Here is a 27,720-nt window from a genome sequence, read left to right on the forward strand (position 1 = left end):
CTGAAAGGATGTGTAGCCATCAGGAAGTCCTCACTGAGAAAAGAAAAAGGACAAAAGAAGAGAACAAAAAAAAGAAAATTTGCAAATCAGACAAACAAGCTTTGCTAAATTAATTAACTCATTCCTAACATCTTACTCTCAAGTCTTGCTAGGTTCTGGCCTTGACTTACTTATCTAGTTCACACCCAATATATAGTCACCCTTCAGGTTAGGGGTATCAAACTCAACCACTAATGAAGCCACATTAAAAAAACCCTGCTGTAACCTGAATTGGCCATTGTTTATTCAAAATACACAAAATCCTCAGCAGTAAAATACAGACACTTGCTGTAAACCTTGAAATATTACATGAATACTTGAAATGTTAAAAATTTAAATGTCCCCAGTAGCTCAGTCTTTTAAACTTACCTATTTGCTTGAACTAGACACCTGGCATCCTTTCAGTTCAGTAATACTTAGGCTGAATTCCTGAGCTGTTGAGCTGACGTTGGGTATTTCGGTTTGTTAAACTGCAGCTGCAAGTGTGTTTAGTGATAAGACTGGTGTGTAATTGTGTAGAATTGATGTGAACTTCTGTTCCATAGAGTGTTGTTGGGGTAGGAGAGTCAGATCACATTACATTACATTACAGTGCATTGTGAAACAGGCTAAAATTAATAAAAAAATTTAATACTTTTGTAGGCTGGAGGGATTGTGTTGTGGTATTAGGATTCTGTTCCCATGCCTTAGTAAATTTCATGCTTGTTCTTTTTTTTTAAAGGCATGTCATCAACAGAGATCCATAGTTAAGACATTAATTGCTTAGAAAGATATAATTATACACCAAAGCTAACTTTTCAGCCCAGGTCTCCTTGAAGTCCCTTCTACCTAGAGGTCTTGGCTAGTTAATTCCACTGTTCCCCAAGCTGTGATGCATTTGTCTTCCAGTCTGGAGACCTGATGGAAACTTTATCAGGGGTGACAAGTGGCGTGAATTGTGCTCACAGAAACAGGCCATATACACACATGCACACAGCTCCCCAAAGTCAATTTGGAAAAAATAGAGGAAATCTGTTCAGTGAGTGCCGAGTCATTCTCAGAAGCAGAGCTTCAAAAACATGACTGTTAACACCACACTGAGCTGCAAATCACATCAATGCCTGACTTTAGCTGAGGCTTCAGCATACAGTAACTACTTGTTTGTTTGACTCACGAAGAGGTAAGCTCTACTCAGGTCTCTTGACCTGATTTATTTCAAAGAAAAAACTCCAGAGGAGACAGGACCTATTCATCTCTCCTGTTTCCGAGCAGACGTCAAATGTACTTCAGTCGTTGGCTGCAAAGGTTAGATGTTCATTTAGCATTGCGCATAATTAAAAGGTCAGACGGATGGTATTTGTGAGTAGAGATGCTGCATTAGTCCCAGCCGTGAACTTCAATATATTCTGCATTCATTTCACATTTTGAAACCTTTTTAGGAAAGCAAATATGATGAACGTAAAGAGTAGAACCAAACACGTGAAGATTGAATGTGAGTGCCTAGAGAACCCTCAGCCTTTGTGAACTGCTTGTGCCAGCTGAACAGCCAAAGGAAGAAAAGGAAAATTATGTCCAGAGGAATCACACATTAAAAATTCCAGTTCTTTAGGTGGAGGCATGGTAAATATGTGATGTGTCCTTCCATGAATAATTCATTTCTACAGTTTTATAGGCAGTGTCAATCACGGCTACTGCCTTATTACCAATATGTGATGCTGTTTCATGAAGGATTATACAGTAGATCAAATATTGATTTGCAGTACATACTGAATAAAGATCAGGCTTAATACATACTCCTTGTTACTGCAGACAACTTATTTTACTGTATATACATTTTATGCCATTATATCATCCTGCACTTCTGTACACTGCTTTTAGAAACGTTTGAAAAGTTTCAAAGGTTTCAATGTAAATAAAAGACACATACAGCAACGGAAACTTTGTCAGATCAGGACTGGCCAAGGTTGCAGTTGTGTTGACACAGACTGAAGCAGGATGCAACTCTGGAAATACACTATATTGCCAAAAGTATTCACACACCCATCCAAATCATTGAATTCAGGTGTTTCAATCACTTCCATGGCCACAGGTGTATAAAACCAAGCACCTAGGCCTGCAGACTGCTTCTACAGACATTCGTGAAAGAATGGGTCACTCTCAATAGCACACTGAATTCCAGCATGGTACCATGATAGGATGCCACCTGTGCAGCAAGTCCAGTAGTGAAATTTACTAAATATTCCAGTCAACTGTCAGTGGTATTATAACAAAGTGGAAGTGACTGGGAATGAAAGCAAGTCAGCCATGAAGTGGTAGGCCATGTAAAATGACAGGGTCAGCGGATGCTGAGGTGCAGTGTGCAGAGGTCACCAACTTTCTATAGAGTCAATCGCTACAGACCTCCAAACTTCATGTGGCCTTCAAATTAACTGAAGCACAGTGCATAGAGAGCTTCATGGAATGGGTTTCCATGGCCGAGCAGCTGCTTCCAAGCCTTACATCACCAAGCGCAATGCGTCAAATGCAGTGGTATAAAGCACAACCACTGGACTCTAGAGCAGTGGAGACGTGTTCTCTGGAGTGATGAATCACACTTCTCCACCTAGAAATCCGATGGACGAGTCTGGGTTTGGCGGCTGCCAGGAGAACGGTACTTGTCTGACTGCATTGTGCGAAGTGTAAAGTTTGGTGGAGGGGGGATTATAGTGTGGAGTTGTTTTTCAGGAGTAGGGCTTGGCCCCTCAGTTCCAGTGAGAGGAACTCTTATTGCTTCAGCAGACCAAGAGATTTTGAACAATTTCATGCTCCCACCTTTGTGGGAACAATTTGGGGATGGCCCCTTCCTGTTCCAACATGACTGCGCACCAGTGCACAAAGCAAGGTCCATAAACACATGTATGAGTGAGTTTGGTGTGGAAGAATTTGACTGGCCTGCTTAAATTCCTGACCTCAATATAACACCTTTGGGATGAATTAGAGCGGAGACTGCGAGCCAGGCCTTCTTGCCCAATATCAGTGTCTGACCTCACAAATGTGCTTCTGGAGGAATGGTCAAAAATTCCCATAAATACACTCCTAACCCTTGTGGAAAGCCTTCCCAGAAGAGTTGAAGCTGTTATAGCTGCAAAGGGTGGGCCGACATTAAACTCTATGGATTAAGAATGGGATGTCACTCAAGTTCATATGCATGTGAAGGCACACGAGCAAATACTTTTGTATAGTGTATAAGCCTGTTAATCTTTACTGAAACAAGCACAAATGTGGCTCCAAACCGGCTACTACTAAAACTATGCAATGTAAGCAATGTATCTTCCTTTGCCTTGTTTGTACATAATAGACAGCAATATGTCATACAGTGTCAGAATCCACAAAATTAAGACTGTTTAAGATTATGGCACCACTTTAAAACAAGACTTCTTCTTATTCTTTTGGCTGCTCCCTTTAGGGGTCGCCACAGCAGATCATCTGCCTCCAACTTGCCCTATCCACTGCCTCCTCTACTTTTACACCAACCATCTCCATGTCCACCTTCACTACATCCATAAACCTTCTCTGAGGTCTACCTCATCTCCTTCTACCCGGCAGCTCCATCTCCAACATTCTTTGACCAATATATCCACTATTCCTCCTCAACACATGTCCAAACCATTGCAACCTGGCCTCTCTGGCTTTATCTCCAAACTGCTCCACCTTCACTGTCCCTCTGATCTGCTCATTTCTAATCTTGTCCATCCTTGTCACTCCCAACGAAAATCTCAGCATCTTCATCTCTGCCACCTCCAGCTCAGCCTCCTGTCTTTTAGACAGAGCCACAGTCTCCAAACCATACATCATAGCAGGACGCACTACTGTCTTGTAAACCTTCCCTTTCACTCTTGCTGCTATCCTTCTGTCACACATCAGCCCTGACACCCGTCTCCACCCACTCCATCCTGCCTTCACCCTCTTCACCTCTTTTCTACACTGTCCATTGCTCTGGATGGTTGACCCAAGATATTTGAAGTCATCCACCTTTACGACCTCTACTCCTTGCATCTTCACCTTTCCACCTGCCTCCCTTAGACTAACCAAGCAAAATATTGAGACATTTGAGAAACTGTTCTACTTTTACAGAAAGTTTCCTGCCATAGATAAAAAAAAACAATAACAAAAAAAAACAAAAAAAAAAAACAACGTGGCTCCCAAGGTGGTTTGATTTTTGTTGAAAGATCAAAATGGCTCTTCTTAATGTTTGGGTTGCTGATCTCTGGTATAAATGAATGTAGGTTCACTATTAGGCAAACAATAGGTCACTGTTGCCCTTTGTTTGTGTTGTAAATGCTTATTAATGCTTTCATTCTAAACCATTTTAAACCATTCTTGAATGCTTTACAAGGGTAGTTTATTTTAAAGTGATAATGAGATTATTAAACAATCCAGCATGGTCTGAGTTGAGTGTGTGATCAGCAAAATAACAACCCCAAGCACACTGCTGAGAAGATCAAGATGTACTTAACCCCTCAGATGGCTAGGGCACGCCAGCGGGTCAAGTGTTATTACACACGTCTATGACCTAGAAATATCTCAACCAGTTTGCACTGAAGTCCCAGTATTTACTGAATAATAAGTCTTTGTACATAACAAACCTGGGATTTTTTTAGGAGTTAAAAAAACAAAGATGCTGAACAATGGACTCGTCACCCCGAAGTCCAGATGTCAACATTATAGAATCTGATGATAGAATAATATAGATATTTTATTTTACTATAACATTATAGAAATATAGAATTTTGATGAAAGGATGATCTGACTTTTGTACGGTACTGTATACATAGACTGTAGCAAGATATAACACTGAAATTGATTGTCTAAACTTTCTATAAAATCAGATTATCAACTTATTAACATGGTCACACTTTATTTGGATGGTCCACTATAGATGATCTACAGATACTTAAATCATTAACAACATTTCTGTTGATAGTTGATTACCAACATTATGGTTGGGGTTAGGTTTAGGACTAGGTGTAGGTTTTGCCTTGAGGATAGCATTAGGGTCAGTGTTACAGATAGATTTGATAGAATCTTCACCACTCAACTTTATGTTGAGTTGCATTTCATACTTTGCTTTCATTTGTTTAGTTATATTAGCCCCGTAGCTTCAGTGCAAAACTAAAAGATTTCAGGATGGAAGAAAATCAACTGAGGTTTCTTACAGTAATCTTTTGGCACACTGGAACAGTGCAGTGTACTGAGCAGAAACACAACAAAAACAAAACAAACAAACAAACAAACAAACAAACCCACAGTAAGGTGCCAGTGGGGTGCCTTGTTTTTCATCAGATTTTAGTGCAAGAGTAATGAATATTTATTTGCAGCTGTCTCTATTGATTTTTACGCAGTGTGCCTGTGTGCGCATGTGAGGGTCAGAGTAGAAATTTTTGTGTATCTTGTCCTTGTGCATAAATGCGTGTGCTTCCACAAGGCAGTTTGAAAGGAAAGAAAAACTTTACATGCTGTGCCATGTGTGAGATTATACTGACACTGTATGACCATGGCTGGATTTTAATTAAAAAAAAAAAAAAAAAAAAAAAAAAAAAAAAAAAAAAAGCAAGGTAGGGTCTTTACCATGTTAGGATCGCACTGATACCAGTACCAGATCAGTATAGGTGGCAATACTGGCACTTTTATGCAGCATCACTGTTGGCATTAGAGAATCTTGATGCCACAAAGCAATTTCTGAATTTCTGAAATCACTTATATGCCATAAATCAGCTAGATAACAACATACAAAAGTGCAAAACATGCTAACCTCGCTGTGTAGTCAGTAACAGCCTGAGTTATTGTTTGTCTAGGACATTATTGAGGAAGCAAACATTGGAGAGAAAAAAAAAAAAAACTGTTAAACACATAAAAAGTCGCAAAGCTGAAGTCAGCTTCACGTTTGAATTGTCCCATTCCACCTTAAATGGTGCAGCAGTTCTGTTCTGTTGCCTCAGGCAATAGGGAAAATTAGAAAACGAAGCTTGAGAATGAGAAGCTGACTTCAACCTCATAAAAAGTTGAACGATGAGAAACATTTAACAAACTTTTTGAGCAAAAGTTTCCTGCCAGAGATCCGAGACAGGTGTTTATAGCTGAGCTAAAGTTTAAAGCAGAGCAAAGTAAGTCTGTCTTTTTTATACTATACTAGTACATTAGCATGTACTGAAACATCAGCAAATATGGTAAAATGGACATAAAATGGACATAAAATGTTCTGGCCACCAAGAAGGATTAAATGGGGTGCTGACCCCTGCCGTAGGGTAATGGTGAACTGTATGTTTATACAGTAGCTTTTTTCCTGAGAGTTTACAAATGTTTTTCTTAACGTTAATTAAAATTAATAATAGTACTACTATTAGGCTATGATTCTGTACTACTATACTGCAGGTATGAGTCACTCTGGAGTTCCTGTTAGAGGACAGAGCTTTCTTCACTTGTAATCAGGCTGCAGCTGTAAAATGAACAGCATGTAACAAAATGTTCACTACCCTGAGCCCCAGGTTGCATATATCAACATCAGAGATATTGTAAAGGAGCAGTACCACAGTTTGAGTAGCACTGACAACAATCAATATTACTATTTATACTATTTATTGCTATTAGGTTATGTTTTAAGTGGCCAGGTTTAGGGGGTATAGGGGGTATATGCTTCCATTAGCCTTGTAACTACAGAAGAAAGCCTGGTCTTTACTGATCAACTACATTTGGATTGAAAGGAAAACTGCCTATATGACATTCTTCAACTGCTAAATATAAAAACCCCTTACTGAGACAGCACGTCACCACGTCGTTCCACATCCTCTCTAGAGAAAGAGAGAAATGTTCCATGTGTGAGCATCTACACAGGGCATGTGGATAAGTATGCCCATATGTAAAACAAATACCAGGTGCATTGTGTGTGCATCTACATAGGGCATTTATTATGCAAATAATAATGCACATTTGTTTTATGTTCACTGCATATATTTATGTTGTGAATGTGACACAGCTGACCTCAACTGTCTTTAAGAGCCAGGTTCTCTTGAGCTGTTATTGATCCCAAGGCTTCCAGTCCCTGACCAGTCCTCACACACTGCGCATGCAGCCCTCACCACGGCTACCACCTTTGGTTCCAACCTCCTCTGCCTCAAAATCACTGTAGGAGTCAGCATGTAAAATCAATAGCCATTCCCAGTGTATATGTCTAGGAATTGATCCTTGTTTAAAACAGCAGAGACTAAAAGGTTTATAAAGAATAAAAAAAAATAAAAAAAATCTCACAGCTGCCTCACCCTGAATCCACACAGAGAAGCTACTAATCCACACTGCCACACTGATCACAAGGTCAATTCTGTGGTTTCTCCTGAGAGCAGAAGTTTGAGGACTTGTCTCTTCAAAATGTAGTTTTGCAGTAAGGAAACAAGAAAAGAGGTGTTGAACAAAGGTCCAAAAGAATGTTCATTGCACAAACAACATCCAATCACATAATTAATTATTGATGGAACAAAAAATGGTACAGCGTTTTAATTCCAATCTATAGGCATAAAAACACAGACAATTTACAGCTCATCTGTGCTGCTGGACACCTCAATGTATGAATAATTCATTCATGCAACAGGGAAATAAAGCGTGTAGAAACAATCTCTAATGAACAGTATTTTTCACGTTACCTGGGAAACTGAGCCACAGTTTGAGGGACAATGTCCAATGTCAATTGCTCGCTCAGCTACTCCTCTTGCCCCCAGTAACCAAGAGTAAAATCTGCAGCAGTGAAGGGCATTTAGAAAATGAACACAGATAATTACCCTCACATGCTACACTGTGCTGAGACTACCAAAATCCACTTGCCCAGTTGAATTTTCTGCATACAAATACAAGTGAGGTGTTACTAGAATTTTCTAATACTGAACAGACCTTCTGGCGAAGCATAAACAGAAAATACTTTGAATATAATAGAAATAAAATAAAAATATAAATGATCTTTATTGTTGGGATGTAGCTTAATCGATCTGTCAACAGAAACCAGAACCCGTACGAGAGAAACGCATCAGTCTAAGGATGCTATTTATATCCAACACCAAGAAATCATGCTAATAAAATAATTCCACTTAAACTTTTTTGTGAAAAATTGTGTTTACACTGAGAGTCGGGACCCATAAAGCACTGCCATTATGCAGAAATGTCTAATATATAAATCATTTTTTTAAACCAGCGCTTCAGTAATGCTCCTTGTATGCTCACCATGGTGGCTAGCTATGTTAGCATCAGGCTAGCGGGATTAATGCTAGCTTGTAACAGGTATGCGAGTAACATTATTTACTTTGTATGTCTCCGTTTTTAAGCAATGCTTTATTTAATGGCTTGAACTTGAAGTCTGCCTAAAGTAGAACAGTTTCTCTGCCTTTATTATTGTAGCGTTAGCCTTAGCTGGGTAGCTTTCTTCTGTGTAAACATGTTAAAGTAAGTGTGTTAGGAGTGAACAGTGATGTCCAACTGTTAGTCCATGGGTACAATTCAACTCTCTTTTTCAAGGAGTCACTAAAAAGCCATGTTTTCTGAAGCTTTTTGGGCTTGTAGCATTGCTGTTCTCACTCCAATTTCACCGTCACTCGGCCGCGGCAGCTACAGACCGCACATTGTCCCCTCAAAACGATAAAGTAAGCACATTGTCTTTGACTTCGCTCCAAACTGTGATGATCGACACTTCTGTTTCATGGGTTTTTCAGCCATAATCTCGAAACACAGTGGACATGTGAAAAATAATGATCAGAAAAATCAATGAATGTGCCAAATCTTTGCTAACTTTACAGTGATATCAAACATTAGCATATCACTGCTGTCAGAGGAAAACCTTGTATCTCCATTTTTGTCATTTTTCAGTTTTTGACATAATGTGAAAACGCCTGTTGCCCTTTATGTTGTCTAAATTTCATGATGAATGAACCAAAAACAAAATGGGCCAAAATGAATTGGAAAAAATTCTGGTTCCATTGACTTCCATTAAAAACAAAGTAGTTTTTTTCCTTCTCCTGTAAAGTTACCGTTTCTACCGACAACAGCGATATGTTTTCAGCATTAATGCTCAAGCTAGCTTATGTTGTGATACATTATCATGGCTGGTTAGCTCTACAAACCAAGTTTGCCAAGGGGGTTAACAAATTAGCTGTCTTTGATTATCCGTGTTCCTAGCTGTGAAACATCTGGTTGGCTACCATCAGCTACACACGCAAGCTAGTTCAGAAATGTGAGTGCAGGCAGGCACACTGGGTGTTGTTGATTATTTGGACAGTCTATCCAAAATATTATAATATAATTATATAAAAAATAAAAACTAAAGGCTTATTAAAGCAGCATAATGCTAAACTGTGTTTTGTCCGTCCAGGACTTGAGTTTCAAACCATGGCATCTGGCTAAGTCAAGGTAACGTTCTGCTCAGTGAATTTCTTTATTCCCACAAATGATTTAGCCAAACATGAATTATTCACAAGTGCATTATATAACTACTTAACCTGCCTGACTCTCTGTGCAGTGATGCTCAATTATAAAGTAAACTTAAGCCTTCACCTCACCAAGACTCACCAGCCATGAACATGCCCTAATGAACTGCCAGATGTGTTTTCCGGCATGCTGTCATTACTGCAGTAAACACTGATTAACTTTATTTAACCTGACAAGTCCCAACATCTCAGCATGGTTCCAGCTACTGAGAGCAGAGTGAAAAGGGATTTGAGGGTAATTCCAGTGAGGTACACTGACAGAAAACCTGCCAGTGCTCAAGCTATTCACCCACATGACACACTAATCTGCAGATATGAGGAGAAAAAAAACTGGCTTTCTCTGGTCAGTCCAATTATCCTCTGGGCTACAAGGCTTACCAGCACTTTAATAAGTTTCATTCATTTGTGATTTAATGGAGAATTCCATCAACTCCAGCAAATGTCTGCACACATTCATTAGTAATATGCAAATAAAATCATTCAGTATGGTTTGATGTGAAATGCTGCATTGCAGAGACATTACTGACTTTTAGATTTTATTTACACCGGTCATAATAGGAGCTACATCTACACTTATGGCATCTGGCAGACGCCAATTATCCAGAAAGACTTACAATTTGATCATTTTACGCAGGTAGGTGAATGTAGCATTAGGAGTCTTGCCCAAGAATTCTTATTGGTACAGTGTAGGGTGCTTGCTCAGGTGGGGGATTGAACCCCAGTGGCAGGTAGAGGTATTACTCACTACACTAAACCAACAAGCAACTAATTTTAAGAAACAATTTTGGGCAGTTTTTCGCTTTAAAGGTGTATTGTGTAAGAATTACAGAGATCCTTTAGCAGAAATGGAATACAATATACAAAACCATGTTTTCATTAGTGTATAATCATCTGTAACTATGAATAACTGTGTTTTTGTTCAGTTAGAATGAGCCCTTCATATCTACACATGGAGCGGTTCCTCTTCCAACAGAAGCCGCTATGTTGTGCCGCCATGTTTCTACAGTAGCTCAGAATGGACAAACCAAATACTGGCTCTAGAGCGTGCTTGTTGCGTTTTTATGTGTCTGTGGCAGTTTGAATTTGGCGGCGCTATAACATCAGTTGAAAGATGTAGAAAGAAGAAAAATTTGTGGTAGCTGCTGGAGCTGGCTCACCATTTTATGTTTGAGAGCCTAAATTTTGACGAATGGCAGGTGTATATTATTTAGCACAAGAAAAAGCAAGGAAGGGTGAATCCTCACTGTCAAAGAGACAAAAAAATAACAGTTACTGGAGGTTTTACCACATGCCTGGAAAGGGAGGGATGAGGGACAACCTCATTGCTAGATGCCGCAAAATCTTTTATACTGCACCTTTAAAAAACACATTTTTAAAATTTTATTTCACTTATCAGTCAGTGTATATGAAATGCCACAGCTTTCTGTGAGGTAGGGTTATAGAGTGAGATGTGTGGGTGAGGGTGGTGGTATCCTGGTAGTATCCTGTGTCATTTCCTTGAATACATTTTCTAAGTTTTCATTGTGTTTAACATTAGTTTTCTACCCTGAATAAACTGTCAACTTTCCTAGTCTGAGTTCTTAACATCTTAATATCTACAGTCTTAACTGAGTTTTGCACAATCTAGCGTACCAAGCCGCAACACTGAGTGCATCTCAAACTGCCAAGATACTTTTGACTTTAAGTCAGCAACAGCCATGAGCATACAGAGAAATAAATGCCTTTAGCAGCCATGCTATAACAGATAGTTTTGAGGGCAATTTTTTACTTTCATTTTAGGTTGTTGAACATGCAAACAGGACAGCCAACAATCAATATTGGACAAGAATTTTATGGTTGTCAGGCAAATCGAATCATATTTTGACTTCACTTCTTAAGGTCCCACCAAAGCTGCCTGCTGATGACTAAATCAGTTTTTGCTACCTAATTAGTATATTTTAACTAATAAACCCAGAAAAGTTGGACTATTAGATCTACTTGACATGTCTTCTCATCAGCTTCTAAGGGCCTGTTTTTACACCTTGCATCACTGTCTTTTTGGTAATTGGAACACATATGGATTTCTGAAGGTTGGTGCATAGACTGCTGGTCACCATAGCAATATAATTTAGGAATTATTTGCATTTATAATCACTCCAGCTGGTCTGCTGATACATTTAATCTGCAGTGATAAACTGTCAAGCAAAAGTCGCAAAGCTGAAGTCGCTTCTCATTCGCCAGCTACTTGTTTGAATGTTCCTGTTCCACCTTAAATAGAGCAGCAGCACATTCTGGCACCTCAGGCGCTATTAAAGGTGAAACAGAAACATTCGAACAAGTTGACTTCAGCTTTGTAAAAAATGGAAAACTTTTCTACTTTTGCAGAAAAGCTGGAGAAACGTGAGAAACGTGGCTGTAGCTGAGCTACAGCTTAAAGGTGATAACTAAATGAAAGATGAAGGATACCAAAGGAAGTCAGGCCCATACCAAGAGTGAACCGAACACTTCCAAACACACACACTGACAAGGACTTTCTATAGAACACTGCTCAGTAGAACCGACTGAACTCCACTACTGATCTTTACTGGCACTGATTCATAGGACACTGTTCCACTCTTCCAGTGCTCTAGTGTTCCACTGTTCCAGTGCTCCACTCTTCCAGTGCTCTAGTGTTCCACTGTTCCAGTGCTCCAGTGTTCCACTGTTCCAGTGCTCCAGTGTTCCACTGTTCCAGTGCTCTATTGTTCCACTGTTCCAGTGCTCCACTGTTCCACTGTTCCAGTGCTCCACTGTTCCAGTGTTCCACTGTTCCAGTGCTCCACTCCACCTCTGTTCTATCTATTTTTCATTTGTCCTCGAGTGTTGATCTATAATCTGTATTCTTTCTGTGCAATATTATATAACGCTATAAACTGTCCAAGGAATGTGCACCAACAACTGCTACCTCACCTGTCTACTCTCTATTGACTGTTTCAGAATATATAGTTTTATAGACCTTTTTCATTATATTTAAGATTTTTGATACTTTTTTCCCCTTAAATCTGCACTTTAGATATTTTAGCCTTATGTTTTTATTGTTTTGTATGTAGGAAGTGTCGTTGGATTGCTGCTCAATTTCGTTGTACACTGCAATGACAATAAACCCATCTTATCTTCTCTTCTCTCATCTCATCTTCTCTCAGGCCAAAGTATACATGATGAAGATCTGTGGCTGGGTACTGAAGGGTACTATTCTGGCGGACTACACCATCGGGGTCTCTTTGGCTTGTTGGAGTAACGGATGTACTAAGTAGTTCAGAATTAGTTCTCCAGCAGGTCTGTAGGGAATTTGAAACACAGCCCCGTCATGATGGAAAACGCCCTCATCGTGTTCGCGCTCTCTCATTTTCATTACCTGTCCTCTCCGTTAGCCTCGCCTCGCCTCGCCGAACTGGCGGGCTTTTCCACTCCGCCCCTCGCGCCGGAGCCGCTCCACTGACAGTCTGGCGCTCGAGCCCCTCAGCGGCGCCAACGGAGCCAACGGACCGACCCGAGCTTCACCTTCTTCAGGAAAACCGGACCGACTCTGCAGGAAAAGGTGAGATTTCCGCTGAAAACCCGCACAACACGAGTAACAGACTCCACACCTAATGGTCATCAAAAGAAGACACTTATTTAAACAAGAACAGAGATAAAAAAAAAAAAAACATCACTTGTTTTTGTCCGTCGTTAAAACGCAGCGTTTTTTATGTGGGGTCTGTGTTTGAACCTGCCATCGGGAAAACGGTGTTTGTAAGTGTGGAGACTTCTATTTCGACTTTAAGTCGTTAAAAACCGCGGTGTGTTTTAACTGAACCCACACAACTCACTGAGCTTCGAGCGGGTCCGTTTCTCTCCAGTAACTGGAGGACAGGGCTAAAAACTTTAATCAGGGGCCGTTTTTTCCTGCATTCGTGGCTTTTTAATTTGGCAGGGAAATGTCACCACTCGCTCGTTAGTGGAGAAGCTGGATGGAGAAGCTGTCGGTGATGAGAAAGCTTTAGAAAGGTCCAGCTGTCTCGTCCCCTCATTATAGCCGCTGTACCTGTGAGTCTTTTCGAAGCTGCAGCGACTCAAACTCCAGCACAGTCATAATGAAGGGCTCGGAGCTGCTCTCAGCACCTGGACTCGGGCTCCTCAGTCGTGTGTATGTGTGGAGAGAGAGAGAGAGGGGGAGACAGAGGGAGAGACAGAGGGAGAGAGAGAGAGACAGAGACAGAGAGAGAGACAGAGACAGAGAGAGAGAGAGACAGAGACAGAGAGAGAGAGGGAGACAGAGAGAGAGGGGGAGACAGAGAGACAGAGACAGAGAGAGAGACAGAGAGAGAGAGATGGAGAGAGACAGAGAGAGAGAGACAGAGAGAGAGACAGAGAGAGACAGAGAGAGACAGCGAGAGAGACAGAGAGAGAGGGGGAGACAGAGAGAGAGAGACAGAGAGAGAGGGGGAGACAGAGAGAGAGAGAGAGACAGACAGAGAGAGGGAGATGGAGAGAGACAGAGAGAGAGAGAGAGATGGAGAGAGACAGAGACCGAGAGAGAGGGGGAGACAGAGAGAGACAGAGAGAGGGAGATGGAGAGGGGGAGGGAGCGAGACAGTGAGAGAGGGGGAGACAGAGAGAGACAGACAGAGCGGGGGAGAGAGAGAGAGTCAGAGAGAGGGGGCGAGAGAGAGGGAGAGAGAGAGACAGAGAGAGAGGAGGAGACAGAGAGAGAGGGGAATAGAGAAGGGAATAGAGAAGGGAATAGAGAGGGGAATAGAGAGGGAGACAGACAGAGAGGGGGAGAGAGAGAGACAGAGAGAGACAGAGGGAGACAGAAAGTGAGTACTGGTACTGAAGTCTTGCCACCCTGCACAGTTTTAGTATTTGTTTACTATTTACACTCAGTGTCCAAAGTAGCAATCATGGTATTAACGCTCCCACAATAACGCGCTATTTTATTTCTCGACACTGATTCAGCAGTAGTAGTCTATATTTCAGCAATTAAGTTGTTCTGCTTTTCTTAGAAGCTGCTTGAAGTCATTCTTATCTCTCTCTCTTTCTCTCTCTCTTTGTGACTAACCCTGTTTGATTTATTACAGCTATTGCTTACATATACATATACTGTGTATTTAAAAAAAACAAGACACAGGTTTAAGAAGCAAACAAAAGCAGTCGTATCCTGAAGATATATAATGAAATCACATATGGCTGCTGTTTCAGTTTTTGACGTTACCTTGACATCTGACATTTACTGCTACTCTTCACATTGTCTGTAAATTTCATGATGAATGGAGTTACTTGGAAATAAGTCTGGTTTCATTGCCTTACATTGAAAGTAAAGTAGGTTTTTTCCTTCTCCTGTAAAGTTACCATTTTGGAGATACAAAGTTTTCTTCCAACAACAGCGATATGTAATTATATGAGTCAAGCCTTGTTTACGTCACAGCCTCACAACAGCCCTTAAGAATGCAGGTGGCATAGTCTTAAATGCTTTCTCTCGGTTTCTATGCTCAACCAATCAAAACACATAAAAGGTACTGAAGGTACTTTATAATAGAAAACAGCTTCCTCTACAAGCTATTCAAAATGACATTTAACTGCTGCCAACAGAGAACAGACATCATCAAAATAAAAAAAAGAACGTCTAGAAAGCTTTTCTGAAAGGCTGAGTCGGTATGTCCAACTGCATCTTTTAATGGAAGCAGTTAGGTTATGTTCAATTCACCTTGTATTTGCCTAATCATTAAAAATTAATGTTTGAAATGATACTGTTGGTCTGAAAGGAATAATCACAAGAGTTTGGATGTCACATAATTTTTAGTAAGTTTACTGGAAGCAGTTTCAGTAAAATACAATATGACATACTAAATGTTGAATTGGGGGAGTGTATTACTTATTAGTGCATATTTATGATTTGCACACTGTTTAATACAGTTTTAGGTCATCACGGTTATCACACCATTAACATTACTGATACGTAGTTGGTTTGCATACACTGATAGCTGCAGAAAAACAGATTTTGTCAGTAATCTGATTGTTGAACATGTTTACACGCTCTGGAGTAATCGGATAACGTAAAACTCAGGGTTTAACTTGGGGACAGGCCGAGAGGAGTCAAAGAACAGGCATTGGTCATATCCAGGATAATCCATACAATAACCAAGGCAAACATCACAAGATAGGGCAAGGCAAGGCAAAATCCACAAAACAGGCAGAGTCAAAAAACCAAAGTAGCAAACAAACCAGGCGTAGGTACCAAAAGGGAAAGTCCAAAAACAGGGTCGAGAGAAATCACAGGCAGGAAGTCATACATGAAGACAATAAACACAGGAACGCGCACTCAGTAAGTCTCAAAAGGAAGCAATACTTCACAAAGATCTACACTAAAGCCTGAGCTTATATCCAGCCTAAACTATCACATGACCTACATACTACACAGCTGTGAGGAATCAGTATTCAGGTGATCTCGATTTCTGATAGGTCGATGGTGTTGTTTCCTGGATCATGTGATCCTGCAATGGATCTTGGGAATTGTAGTCCTGAAGTATATGTGGATTGGTAGCAGGTGTGACAATCAGGCAGTGAGCTCACAGAAGAAGACGTGATGTAAACATGGCGTAAACCAAACTCTTTTTAATCATTGCGCCACTTTATCTGAAAATGTGAACATCCGTCATTTAGAAGATAAGTAGAATCTGAATCCTTCATTTCGTTGAGAATGTATTTGGTTTCTGCTCCAAAAGTCCTGCCACGCTCCTTGTTTATTTCCGGTACCGTCGTCTGTTCTCGCTCATGCGCAGACTGAGTAATCTGAAAGAAGTCAGAGTTTACACGCACTGACGAATCTGATTACTGAGCTTTTTATTGGAGTTCTTAAGTGGATTTCCAGATTGGAGTTTTCTGTTTACATGACTGACCGGGGTCCTCCCTGTATGGAGTTTGCACGTTCTCCCCGTGTCTGCGTGGGTTTCCTCCCACAGTCCATAGACATGCAGTCAGGCCAATTGGACATGCTAAATGGCTCCTGGGTGTGAGTGACTGTCTGTGTCTGTCTGTCTACCCTGCGATGGACTGGCGACCTGTCCAGGGTGTATCCTGCCTTCCACCGCTGGGATAGGCTCCAGCACCCCCCGACCATGAGGGAGAAGCAGCTTAGAAAATGGATGGATGGATGGATGTATGGATGGATGTTTACATGACCATTTGAATAATCCAATAACTGCAGAAATCTGACTACGATCGGATTATTGAGTCCATGTAAACGCACTCAGTGTTGGATATTTTACCTGTTTACTGATGTGATATTTTTGAGTGCTAAGTGGAAAATGACTCTCACTTCTGTTCTGGTTAATACTAAACAATCTCCAGTGAACACAGCAGGCTCTCAATACTGCCCCGTTTTTGGTCATGTAAAGTATGAAAATTACAGCAGAAAGAAGAGTTTTGACGTTCTGTAGTCACATGACTGAGAGGTAGTGCAGACGGTCAGGCTGTGTGGTTAACTCGGTTTTTGCGTAGTGTAAATAGACACTGCTTTAGTTTTTTCCCCATGAATTTCTAAAAAGGGATGGATTTCCTACTGGAGTATCAATTCTTCTCGCCCTCTCATGTCCTTTTAAGAAAATATTCCCGCAGTAATTTTAATATATTTGTGCTAATGAAGCTGAATATGTATCGGACGCTGGGAAATAGGGCAACACAATGATGTTTAGCGTTGTCATGATAAATTATCACAACATGTCACAGTATACTTTTCTGACCACATTGTGGATGTCATCAGCGTTTAAGTGATGGTGGGCTATAGCACTGAGGTGTTTTAGTTTTATTTGTATTCCATTACCAATAAAGTGTTTTTTTATTTCCTTTTTCATGCTAATCCAAGTGGATCTAGTTCCAATTTGTGTCTGATAATAGTGCAAGTGATAATAACATATAACATGGTACCAGTTCAAATCTAGGTATCTTTATTGGGCTGATATCTGCAGAAAATGCTGGATCAGATATCGGAGGGGGAAAAAAAGGAATCTGATCCGGTCCTGTAACAAACCTGTTGTGAAATATTGCTCTCTCATTGTGTGAGGTGATGTTATTAGCTGTGTGGTTCTTACTGTGGGGTTAGTAGAGTGTTTTAGTAATTTGATAAGCTACTAGACAATCATCTAAAAATAGCTTTTAAAGCTTATTAGATTTTTAAAAAGAAGTATTGGATTAATCCCGTCCAGTATATATAATAGGTATTGTTTTGGAAAAGAGAAAGCGATACTGTGTCATCTCTGATATTAGGTCATTTTAAAACTTTCTACATGTAATTTTTTTTTTCAACGCTAGTAGTAGTTTGATGAATAAAGATATGCACACATTTCTGCCTTTTAACCTGCTCTTCTCCACTAGTAATGTGATTTTGCAAAGCTCTCATTCATTTTGATATGTAAGGAACAAGCTGAAAATGTGTGGATTATTTTGTTTATGCCACAAACTACCTTTTGAATATGAAAACATGTAAAGCTCATCCCTGGACTTCACTCTGATGGAAGAAATCAGTAATAAGTCTGTAGCAATTTGAATTCTTCGCTCAGAAACTATCACAGTGCACGCAACAATAAAGGCAGCATCAAGATTCTTTTATATAGTGCTGGAAAACACGATAGCACACAGACACCAGATCCACATGTTGATGTATTTTACTGTTTTATTTTTTTTATGCATTTTATTCACTACTTTACTGACACATGCTCTAGTACAATTTTACAATAATACATCAATAAATAAAAAGACATGTGCAGGTGTTAGCATGTTATCCATCTGCATCATGTTTAGCTAAAATATCCTTTACTCAGTAACAGACTGAGTACAATGTCTGTGGTATCGCTCATCCCTGCCAAATCCCGTTCATAAAAGGACTGTTCATTAGCTGATTATTCAAATCAGGTATTGGAGCCTGATGTGCAGTGCAGGGGGTCTCCGTATTTGTGTGTATTTGAGCTTTCAGGTCAGAAAATTGCCTTTAGGTCCGTCACAGTTGACCGCCCTCCCTTCATCAGACATATAGTGCTGGTTTCCACAATGAAAGTCCTTCTGGCTTATCTCGTCTCACACCGATCCCCCTCAGGGATGACCAGGTTCTACTCTGTATTCACAGAGCAATTCCACTAGAGTTAATGGACAAAGGCAAATGCCTGGAATTGAAGTCAGACTTGAAAATGGACATTTTACAGAGTTAATGTTGACTGATAGAACGTGCTTTTGTGCAGGGAAGCCATCAGCTGGCAGATTGGAAGATCTGATCATCTCACAGTTTAGTAAAGTTTTAGTTGTCTTATAGTGCTGTGATGCATTAAGCCAATGTGGGGCCATTTCGTGTTTTAGTACTAAGGGTAATCAAAGCAATGGAAATAAAATCACATGGATTCATTAGAGTGTTTCATATTAATTTTACTGTCACTGCTCTGTGTGCATTTTATTATAGGTATTAGCATTTATATAGGGTCTTTGGATCCCTAGCCAGGGATTCTGACTAGTCAGTATTATGTCAGGTTTAAGAAGCAAACAAAAGCAGTCGTATCCTGAACATATATAATGAAATCACATATCGCTGCTGTTTTTCAGTTTTTGACATTACCTTCACATCTGACATTTACCTGTTACCCTTCACATTGTCTGTAAATTTCATGATGAATGGACCAAAAGAAATGACCCAAAGTTACTTGGAAATAAGTCTGGTTTCACTGACTTACATTGAAAGTAAAGTAGGTTTTTTCCTTCTCCTTGGGGGAGTGTATTACTTATTAGTGCATTAGTATGTTATGATTTGCACATTGTTTAATACAGTTTTAGGTCATCACCGTTATCACACCATTAACATTACTGATACGTATCTGATATTTATGTAGTTATTTGTTTTATTTATTTATTATTCATATTAGAATCTCCAACACGAACTATTACCACAATACTGATTTCAGCCAGATGTTCATTTGTGCCTAAGGCAATGGAAAAATATTAAAGCATATCCTATGGCTGCTGCCAGATCTAAGCTGAGCATGGAGTGCATGATTTTGTGATTTCTTTACTAATACTCTACTTAAATAAAACATTATTAATTCACAGTGAAAGGTTCAGTATACTTCAAACCAGCTACAGCTCACTACACAGAAACTCAGTGATTCCTTAGGCTGTGTGAGCAGTCATAGAGCATTCTGTGGGAACCAGAACACTTAAAGCTCACACAATAGGCATTCATACACTCATTTGATAATCATTACAGTTTGCACCTTGAACAGTCTGATTTTTATGCAGTGGGTAATTGCGGCCTTTCGTAGCTAAATGACTGAAGAGGACAAAACAATGATTCTGATTAACATACAATTAATTGTACCACTTGCAAAGCGCATCAGTCTATCTGTGCCAAAGTAATAGCTCTTGCAACTTAAAAGCTCAGCTGAAAAGAGACAAGTTTTCCCTTTTTCAATTACCTAATGTCTCACATTCACAACATTTGCCTTCAGAGTAGTTAGCACACATTTACAGTGGCCACATTAAAATGTATCAGCATGTGGAATTGATGTGCATGCCGTGTGTTCCTTCACTACAGAAAGGATGCAGTGTGTTGCTTTTATTGTCAGATTTTATTATTATTATTATTATTATTATTATTGTTATTATCAGTTTATTTTTAAGTTGCAGTTAGTTCACCCATGCCTGGTCATGTCCTTGAAAGTCTCACATATCTCTGTGCATTCCTAAATAATCGATGACTAGAGACTGGGAGAACCCCATAAGTTCGCAGTGACTTTTATGATAAGAAAAGAGGTGCTAGGCAGTTCTACAGCAAGGATGGTGCTGTTAACTTTAACACTGTATAATAATTAGTATGTTAGAGCTGTAAGGCAGACTGGGTTTGGAGCAGACGGACAGAGTGCTTTTCAGTAAAGACATCATTTCTGCACCCTGCTCTTCTGGCTCTCTGCACAGTAAGAGTTTTCCATCTGCGCACTGAGAGCGTCTGTGTGAACATGAACATACAGAGCAGAATTCACATCGCAAAGAGCTTTCTAAAAAAAGATTTGTTTTTTTTAGAGTAACAATAAATGGCCACTGAAAGTTTCAGCTTCGTTAGATCATGTTTGTTACATATAGGGCTGGGTGTCGAAGTTCAGTACTAGCTGAATTATTTCAGTACTATGGAGCTTGGAAAAGGTTTCTAGATGCTGATTTTTATTTTGCCTCAGTAAAAGCATTTAAGATGCAGGCCTGTTCAATTCGGTAAGTGCAGTTGCTTTGAAATCCAGGCTAGACAACGACTGACTTCATGATTGGCTGAGGGAATTGCTAACCCTTTTGAGATCCTAAGGTAAATACAAAACTGAGAAAACATAGACTTGCAAACTGCGCAGGACAAGGTCCAGCCTGATGCCAGTGAAAGGTTTTTCCACAATGAATTTAGTCCCTCACCGTGCATATCCTGTAAAGGTGGAGTGTCTTTTGATGTTGTGCGAAGCCATTAACGTTCCCTGCCTTCAACACAAAAACATCATTTGCAGGGATATCCAGAATAGGAGGAAGCAACAAAGCAGCTTTGTGGCCAAGACCGAGGAGCAACTATTTGCTGCCGAGGTGGATGCTTGAATAAGGCAAGCTCAAGGTCGGCTCATCAGACTGAATATCCTCACACACTGTGTATTCAATTTGGGCTTTTCAGAGCGCACATTATGTGCACAGGTGATGGAGAGGCATAGGCTGTAATAGAAAAACAAGCCTCAGGTCAAGGCCAAGATGAGAGATACAGAGGAAAATACAAGGCATGACACTGTCAGCGTTGCTCTTTGTTAAAGGGGGCAGCATGGAAAGAATAAATAACAAGTATGGATCTGCTATAGGTAAGTGTTGATTAGCTGCTTAGAAAAATCAGTGTTAGACAAGTACAGATAATTGAACTAAATTAACATAAAAACAATTACAAATAGAGATTTTAGAGGGCTTTTTCGTTTCCAATTGAAACCTTGAGGATTGCCCAAAACCAAGACCAGTCTAATTATTCTTTGAAAGTGACTAGGCTTCAAAATAGGCTTTTTTATTGAAGCGCTCCACTGAAGATGATCATCTGTAGAAGTAGGCTGTTATGCTTAAACTACACAAACACTCAACTACCCCACAGGAAACATTACACAGCTAATAACATCGCATCACACAGTACGATATACGATCCAGCATTTGCTGCTGAAATCAGCCTGATACTAACACCTGCCCTCAGATTAGTGCCATCTCTAATTACATTATGTCACAAAACATTTACATTATGTAGTTTGTATGTTTGTAAATTTGGTCACTAAGGAATGTTTTATTTCTGTGTTGTCTCTTTTACTCCTGTGATAGGCAGTGGTTTTAATATCCAAGTAAAACATGATGTACTAGACTGATAACCATTTGCTGTTTTTGCTCACCTGGTTTCTTTGCTGACACAGGCTTTTAAGAGTACCTCAGCACCATTATGATGTGGACATAACCTGTGGATCGTCAAGCAGATAAAGTGGAGGAAAGAAACACTATAAACGAATGAGGGATAGCAAGACTTGCACTGCATTGATTTAATGCAGTAAAACAATCCATAGTTTTTCTCAAATCCATAATTTTCCTGCACATTCTATAGGATATGCCTCAAATACTTATTTTAGAATTGATCTCGAACGCACCCATGCTTAGTATTTTTTTCAAAACAACCCCTGGAATTCCTCTCACATTTTAATTACTTCTTTTTTAACTGATGCTGTCAATGCTTTAAAGCCCTGTCAATTTTTAGATGCCAGTCAAGCACGCTCCTAAGAAGCTCATCCTATTTATTTTCTGTCTAGTCTGTTAATTGTGCCTTCTCAGAGAGAGCGTGTAAGGTTTTAATAAATCAGAAAATAGCATAATGTGCCACATGGACTACTTGTTCTGCTTTTCCTCCATTGAGTACTGTCATCAAAGTTTGAAGCTGCGTAATTAGTTAGTGTTTATTATATCAGCCTTTATAAAGCAAACTGGGTTCAGCTTTAGTGTAAAACCAAATTACAAACTTGGTACACTACCAAGTCCATCACAAGAACATGATAGCACCCTAAGGCCGTCTTTTTGTGCTCGTGTTCTTCTAGCACTAGAGAAAAACAGTCCATTACCCTCGTCTTAAAATGAGTGTTTTTATTGCTTATTATACCAAACTGAAAATAGGTGAGACATTTTAAATACACATGATTTCAGCATACAATTACAACAGGATGAATGTGCAAGCCTTATGTGCAAACAGTCTCTTTCTGCTCTTTCTAGCTTTGCTAGGGCTGACACACAGAAGTCAGTAACCCGAAAAAAACAAAAAAACACCACATTTAATTTTTCATGTGGTTGTTGCCTGAGGGACTGCAAAGCATTTACACTTAATGTATGAGCCATTTACTCACTTATTAATGGTGGCGCCAGAATATGAAAGGCTCATTTGCATTACAAAGCAAATTGGATGCAAATACTTAAGTATTGAACACATTGATGACTCAAACAGCTGGAAAATTCATGTTGGCATTCATTATGAGCCACGCAACTTTCTGTTTACCACTGCTATGTTTGAAGGAGAATACCATACATCAAAATGAGGTTAACCAATGGAGTTCCTGCAGTTATGAGCCAAAGCTTGGTACATTTGACCCTCCAATGAATATGATAGAAAATTTAGTGCTTGCATTTTACACAAAGGCCAACTTGGTGCATCTCTGGCGTCATTTTTCATAGTATTTTGTGCATTTTGTTAACATCTGTTCAAATTTGAAAACGTTTCTGTTACCAAACCCAAAGTTTTAACTGAACCTTGACAAGCTGTCAAAATTCTTGGCTCTTATTCATGTGAACCGCACATTTTCAGTATTTAGCCCTTGAAACCATCACCCACACAAAATTGTGTGCAATTGTTTGGCTTGCCAGTTCTTCAGGGCCTACCACAGCCATCTGTCACTTGAGAAACTGAGTAACACATTCTGTGTCCTTAGATTTTGGAGATTTGGCTTGACTTGCCAGCTAAACATATGTGTTTTTCTTGCTTGTTTTCTGCAGTGCTAGACCATTAAGACTGACATCTAACTTTCAATGATGGAGGGCAGTGGTAGTGGTTGGCCAGGTGACCCCATACCCTCCTGTTGCCTGAGTAACATCACCACGGAGAACTCCAGCATTGGACGGATATACGAAGTGGTGGTACAGTCAGCAAACAGCACTAGAAAACGAAGTCCACAGTTTGTTGGAGTTGAGCTCCTTCAGTCATTCAAACCCCTCATCATCCCCTGTTACGCCCTAGTAGTGCTGGTGGGTGTTTTCGGGAATTATTTGTTGCTGTATGTCATCTGCCACACCAGGAAGATGCACAACGTGACTAATTTCTTCATTGGGAACTTGGCATTCTCAGACATGCTGATGTGTGCCACTTGTGTTCCCTTTACCCTGGCATATGCCTTCAACCCTCGAGGATGGGTGTTTGGAAGATTCATGTGCTATTTAGTGTTCCTCATTCAGCCGGTGACTGTGTACGTGTCTGTGTTCACACTAACTGCCATTGGGGTGGACAGGTGAGTGATTGGGGTGTGTATTATGGATTCTGGACTGTTTTGATGTGACAGAGAGGGAAGGCACATATCAGTTTGGGTTGATGTTATAGATTTGTGATGCAATCAGTTCAAATGGATGGGAATTATAGGGAAGGTAGATAAGCTTCTACTTCAACAAGGCTTTTCGTTTTTCAAACTTGCAGACAGACCAGTCTCTAGTACAAGCCCTGCATGCTTTGCGAAGAATAAACAGGTGAACGCTCTAAAAATAAAGATGCAGTTCTGAATGTCTCCTCATCCATTTTTATAAAGGCTCACTCGACCAGTCAGGACAGAGGGATTGTCAGAAAAGTTGTAATCATCTATGAAGAGAACAACACATAACTCTGACACTGCATGGTCTGTGGTTGGAATAAACCATGATTATCTGTTCAGTCATCTGGCAGATCTATCAGGGTTTCCTACACTTAGAGCTAAGCCTTGACGGGAAGTGAGTGGGACCTGAATTTAAGAAATTTCCATAAAACTGCTAGCAATCTTAAACTGTTTTAGTTTTACCTGGGGAGGAATTAATATTTAAGTGATTTCTGACAAGATCCATTCATTTAATTTTGCTCTGTTTGTAGTTTTTAAAAATCTGACAAATGGTGATGACCTGTGATACCATAGTGCTGGAGGCCGGTATCAAGGCTTGATTTGTTATACAGTAAAATATGACAAACTTCTGAAATTCCTTACCATATTTTCAAAGCAATACTACTGAGATATTTGCATTTTATTTTTAGTTATTAGTAATTACCATTTTTGATTTAAAAAATAACATGTTCAAAGCACTAGAAGGGGCAGCTTTAGGCTGTTTTAAATTAAAACTTGACTGCAATATAGGACAATTACAAAGAAACAAGTACATATTGGTCTGTCAAAATACCCACAATTGACAGTACCAGACTTACTCTGGTAAAATCCACCAGTCTTGTTTATTATAGCAATCAAATAAGAGAGTGTGATAATATAATGTGCAGTACAGTACGATGACAGTTGCTACATATTAAAAATAACCATTTAAGTATGAAACATCAGTAATAAAGGCTACAGTGAATAGTTATCAACATTAATACCAAAGTAACACAAAGATAGTGTAAGAAGGTCCCATTCACTATTACCTATATTGTTTCAAGAGTGTAGCACATCCCTAAATGCAGGTGTGGTGTAGTCCAGCAACATATGATCAGGCCAGCTTTAATATTTCTTTGTTTGGCATTAGGACCTGCAATTTTCATTATAATTTTCAAATCCTTTTCTGATCCTTAGATACTATGCTACGGTCCACCCTCTAAAGAAACGCATCTCTGTGTTGGCCTGCGCATACCTCCTATCCGGTATATGGATCCTGTCCTGTGGCCTGGTGGCTCCAGCAGTGGCCCACACCTACCACGTAGAGTTCAAAGATGAGGGTTTCACAATCTGCGAGGAGTTCTGGATGGGTCAGGAACGTGAGCGATTGGCCTACGCCTACAGCACGCTTTTCATCACCTACGTCCTCCCCCTTTCCGCTCTCTGCATCTCATACTTGTGTATCTCTGTCAAGCTTCGCAACTGTGTGGTGCCTGGACATCGCACTCAGAGCCAGGCAGAGGCTCAGCGGGCCCGTAAGCGGAAAACATTCCGCCTTGTGACGCTCGTGGTGGCAGCTTTTGCAGTCTGTTGGCTCCCGATCAGTGTCTTTAATGTCCTTCGTGACATTGATATCAACTTGATCGATAAGCGCTATTTCCTGCTCATCCAGCTGCTGTGTCACCTATGTGCCATGAGTTCATCTTGCTGCAACCCCTTTCTGTATGCATGGCTGCATGATCGCTTCCGAGCAGAGCTGCGTAAGATGTTCACATGCCACCGCCGAATCGGGATTGGGATACCTGCCAACAACTGCGCCACTGCAAGCGTAGTGCTCTGACAGAAATGACCCAGTGTGGGGTTAATGCCAGAGGCAAAAAATGAGCATTGGTCAGGATCAGTTTAAAGACATCCAATGTGTAGGAGCAACTTGTTATGCGTTTGATTGATAACAGAAACTCTGAAGTCCACACTTAAGTGGTCTGTTTCAGGTGCACATGCAGTCCGTGTAAATACTTGCTTCATTTGGTGACATAGGCCTGTTAGTAGAACCTACTGATGGTTATGATGACTTGCAATGGGACACTACTCCTTGACTAAAGAATCTCAAGGACTGGTCCTATGATGCATGTGCTTGCTGAAGGAAGGAACAAGTATGAGGACAAGTAAACGGATCAATTATCTTTATTCTTATTCCTCAGAAGCAAACCCTTGAGCTGAGAATGAAACAGAGACACTACAAATACGGGAACATTCTTTTGAAGTGACTGTATCCTTGAAGACATTTGTCTTTGAACAGTATTTCCACATGAAACAACTGTAGACTTAATTCCCTAATGTATCTGGAGGTCTGTGTGAGTTTGAAGACATGAAATGAATTTAAGTGAATCCTTATAACCAAAAGGAGTGCGCAAAAGATGTTTAAAATGAACACTTAAATAAAATAAGATAAAATAAGATAAAATATTAAAAAGAAGAGAATTATAAAAAAGTCAACTTTGACTTTCTTATATTTATCTGTTATAATACCGTTTACATAAAAATACAATTATGAGAGATATCTGTTCAAAGAAACGTGATTCGGCTTTTTCTTTTGCTACACTGCAGTCAACATCACACTAATTGCAATTCAAACCCTTGATTGAAAACCAACATAAGGAATTGTGGTTTTACATGGTATACAGAAAGACATACCAAGCACAAATACATCAAAACCATACTAAGTTTGCAAAACTGGTCTTCATCGGGGCAGTGACACAATCTCGGTTCCCTGGCCTAAAAAAAAGAAAAGAAAACGGATTCAAGTAGGATAAGGCTTCGGCTTCATTCATTTGCTAGTTATCCAGTCAGTAATGACTTGCTTCTCACCCCAGTATGTGCTTTAGCATCATTAGAGACTCTGCAAGCAAGTGGACTATCAGGGAAAGTCTTTTAAAGAAGGATGGACAGAAAGACATTAAGCAGGATCTTGGATCTGCCTTCATCAGTACAGAAATGAATAAAGACTTATGATGTCTCATGCTTGCCCTGCCTGGTTCTGATAAGAGTACTTCTTTCTTCTCTGTCCAAACCATAGTGTTTACATGCCACTGATACATTGGCACTGGGATGCCTGCCAGTGCAGAATACTGCATATATGACTATATAATTACAAGGTATTATCACCTGCAGACATTGTAGAGCTGGTTTATGAGATGAAAACAAGGATGTTTCTGTTGAACTGGAATGATTTCCAACTGTGCTAAGAATGAATATCAATGAAGACAGAGTTCCTCACTTCTGTCTTTACTGTAGACTGCAAGAAACGAACAATGAACATCGGAAGAATGTGCTGTCATTCTGATCAGCCTCATCTTCTGTGTATTTAATTCCATTAACATGCTAAATGGATGTGTTACACAACATGGCATTAATAAACTAATGAACATATTGTAAATCTTTCACGTCTATTGTTCAGATTCATCTTCCTCATTCATGTTACCCACAGACGTCATTGCTACAATAACTGCAGAATTCAAAATCTAGGTTGTTTAAAACAGAAGTTC

The 27,720-nt window shown here is 39.9% G+C and overlaps 1 protein-coding gene and 1 long non-coding RNA gene across 4 annotated transcripts; one reads left to right on the forward strand and one right to left on the reverse strand.

Moving 5' to 3' along the window:
* Window positions 1-16,090, reverse strand: LOC108426713. Of its 3 annotated transcripts, none has more exons than XR_001857795.2 (6): window positions 15,754-16,090; window positions 12,892-13,062; window positions 7,692-7,782; window positions 7,314-7,412; window positions 7,036-7,177; window positions 1-33 (listed from the first exon to the last, which is right to left on the reverse strand). It is a non-coding gene; the product is annotated as an uncharacterized LOC108426713 (long non-coding RNA). The 3 variants fall into 3 exon arrangements; XR_001857794.2 differs by lacking the exon at window positions 1-33 and adding an exon at window positions 6,805-6,845; XR_001857796.1 differs by lacking the exons at window positions 1-33; window positions 15,754-16,090 and adding exons at window positions 6,805-6,845; window positions 13,561-13,612.
* prlhr2a (prolactin releasing hormone receptor 2a) lies at window positions 12,941-27,720 on the forward strand. Its single transcript, XM_017696393.2, has 3 exons — window positions 12,941-13,074; window positions 23,574-24,082; window positions 25,373-27,720. The coding sequence occupies exons 2-3, from the start codon at window positions 23,607-23,609 to the stop codon at window positions 26,013-26,015; spliced, it is 1,119 nt and encodes a 372-aa protein (XP_017551882.1). The 5' UTR covers window positions 12,941-13,074; window positions 23,574-23,606; the 3' UTR covers window positions 26,016-27,720.

Source organism: Pygocentrus nattereri, chromosome 29 (assembly GCF_015220715.1).
Source record: "Pygocentrus nattereri isolate fPygNat1 chromosome 29, fPygNat1.pri, whole genome shotgun sequence".
Taxonomy (NCBI): Eukaryota; Metazoa; Chordata; class Actinopteri; order Characiformes; family Serrasalmidae; genus Pygocentrus; species Pygocentrus nattereri.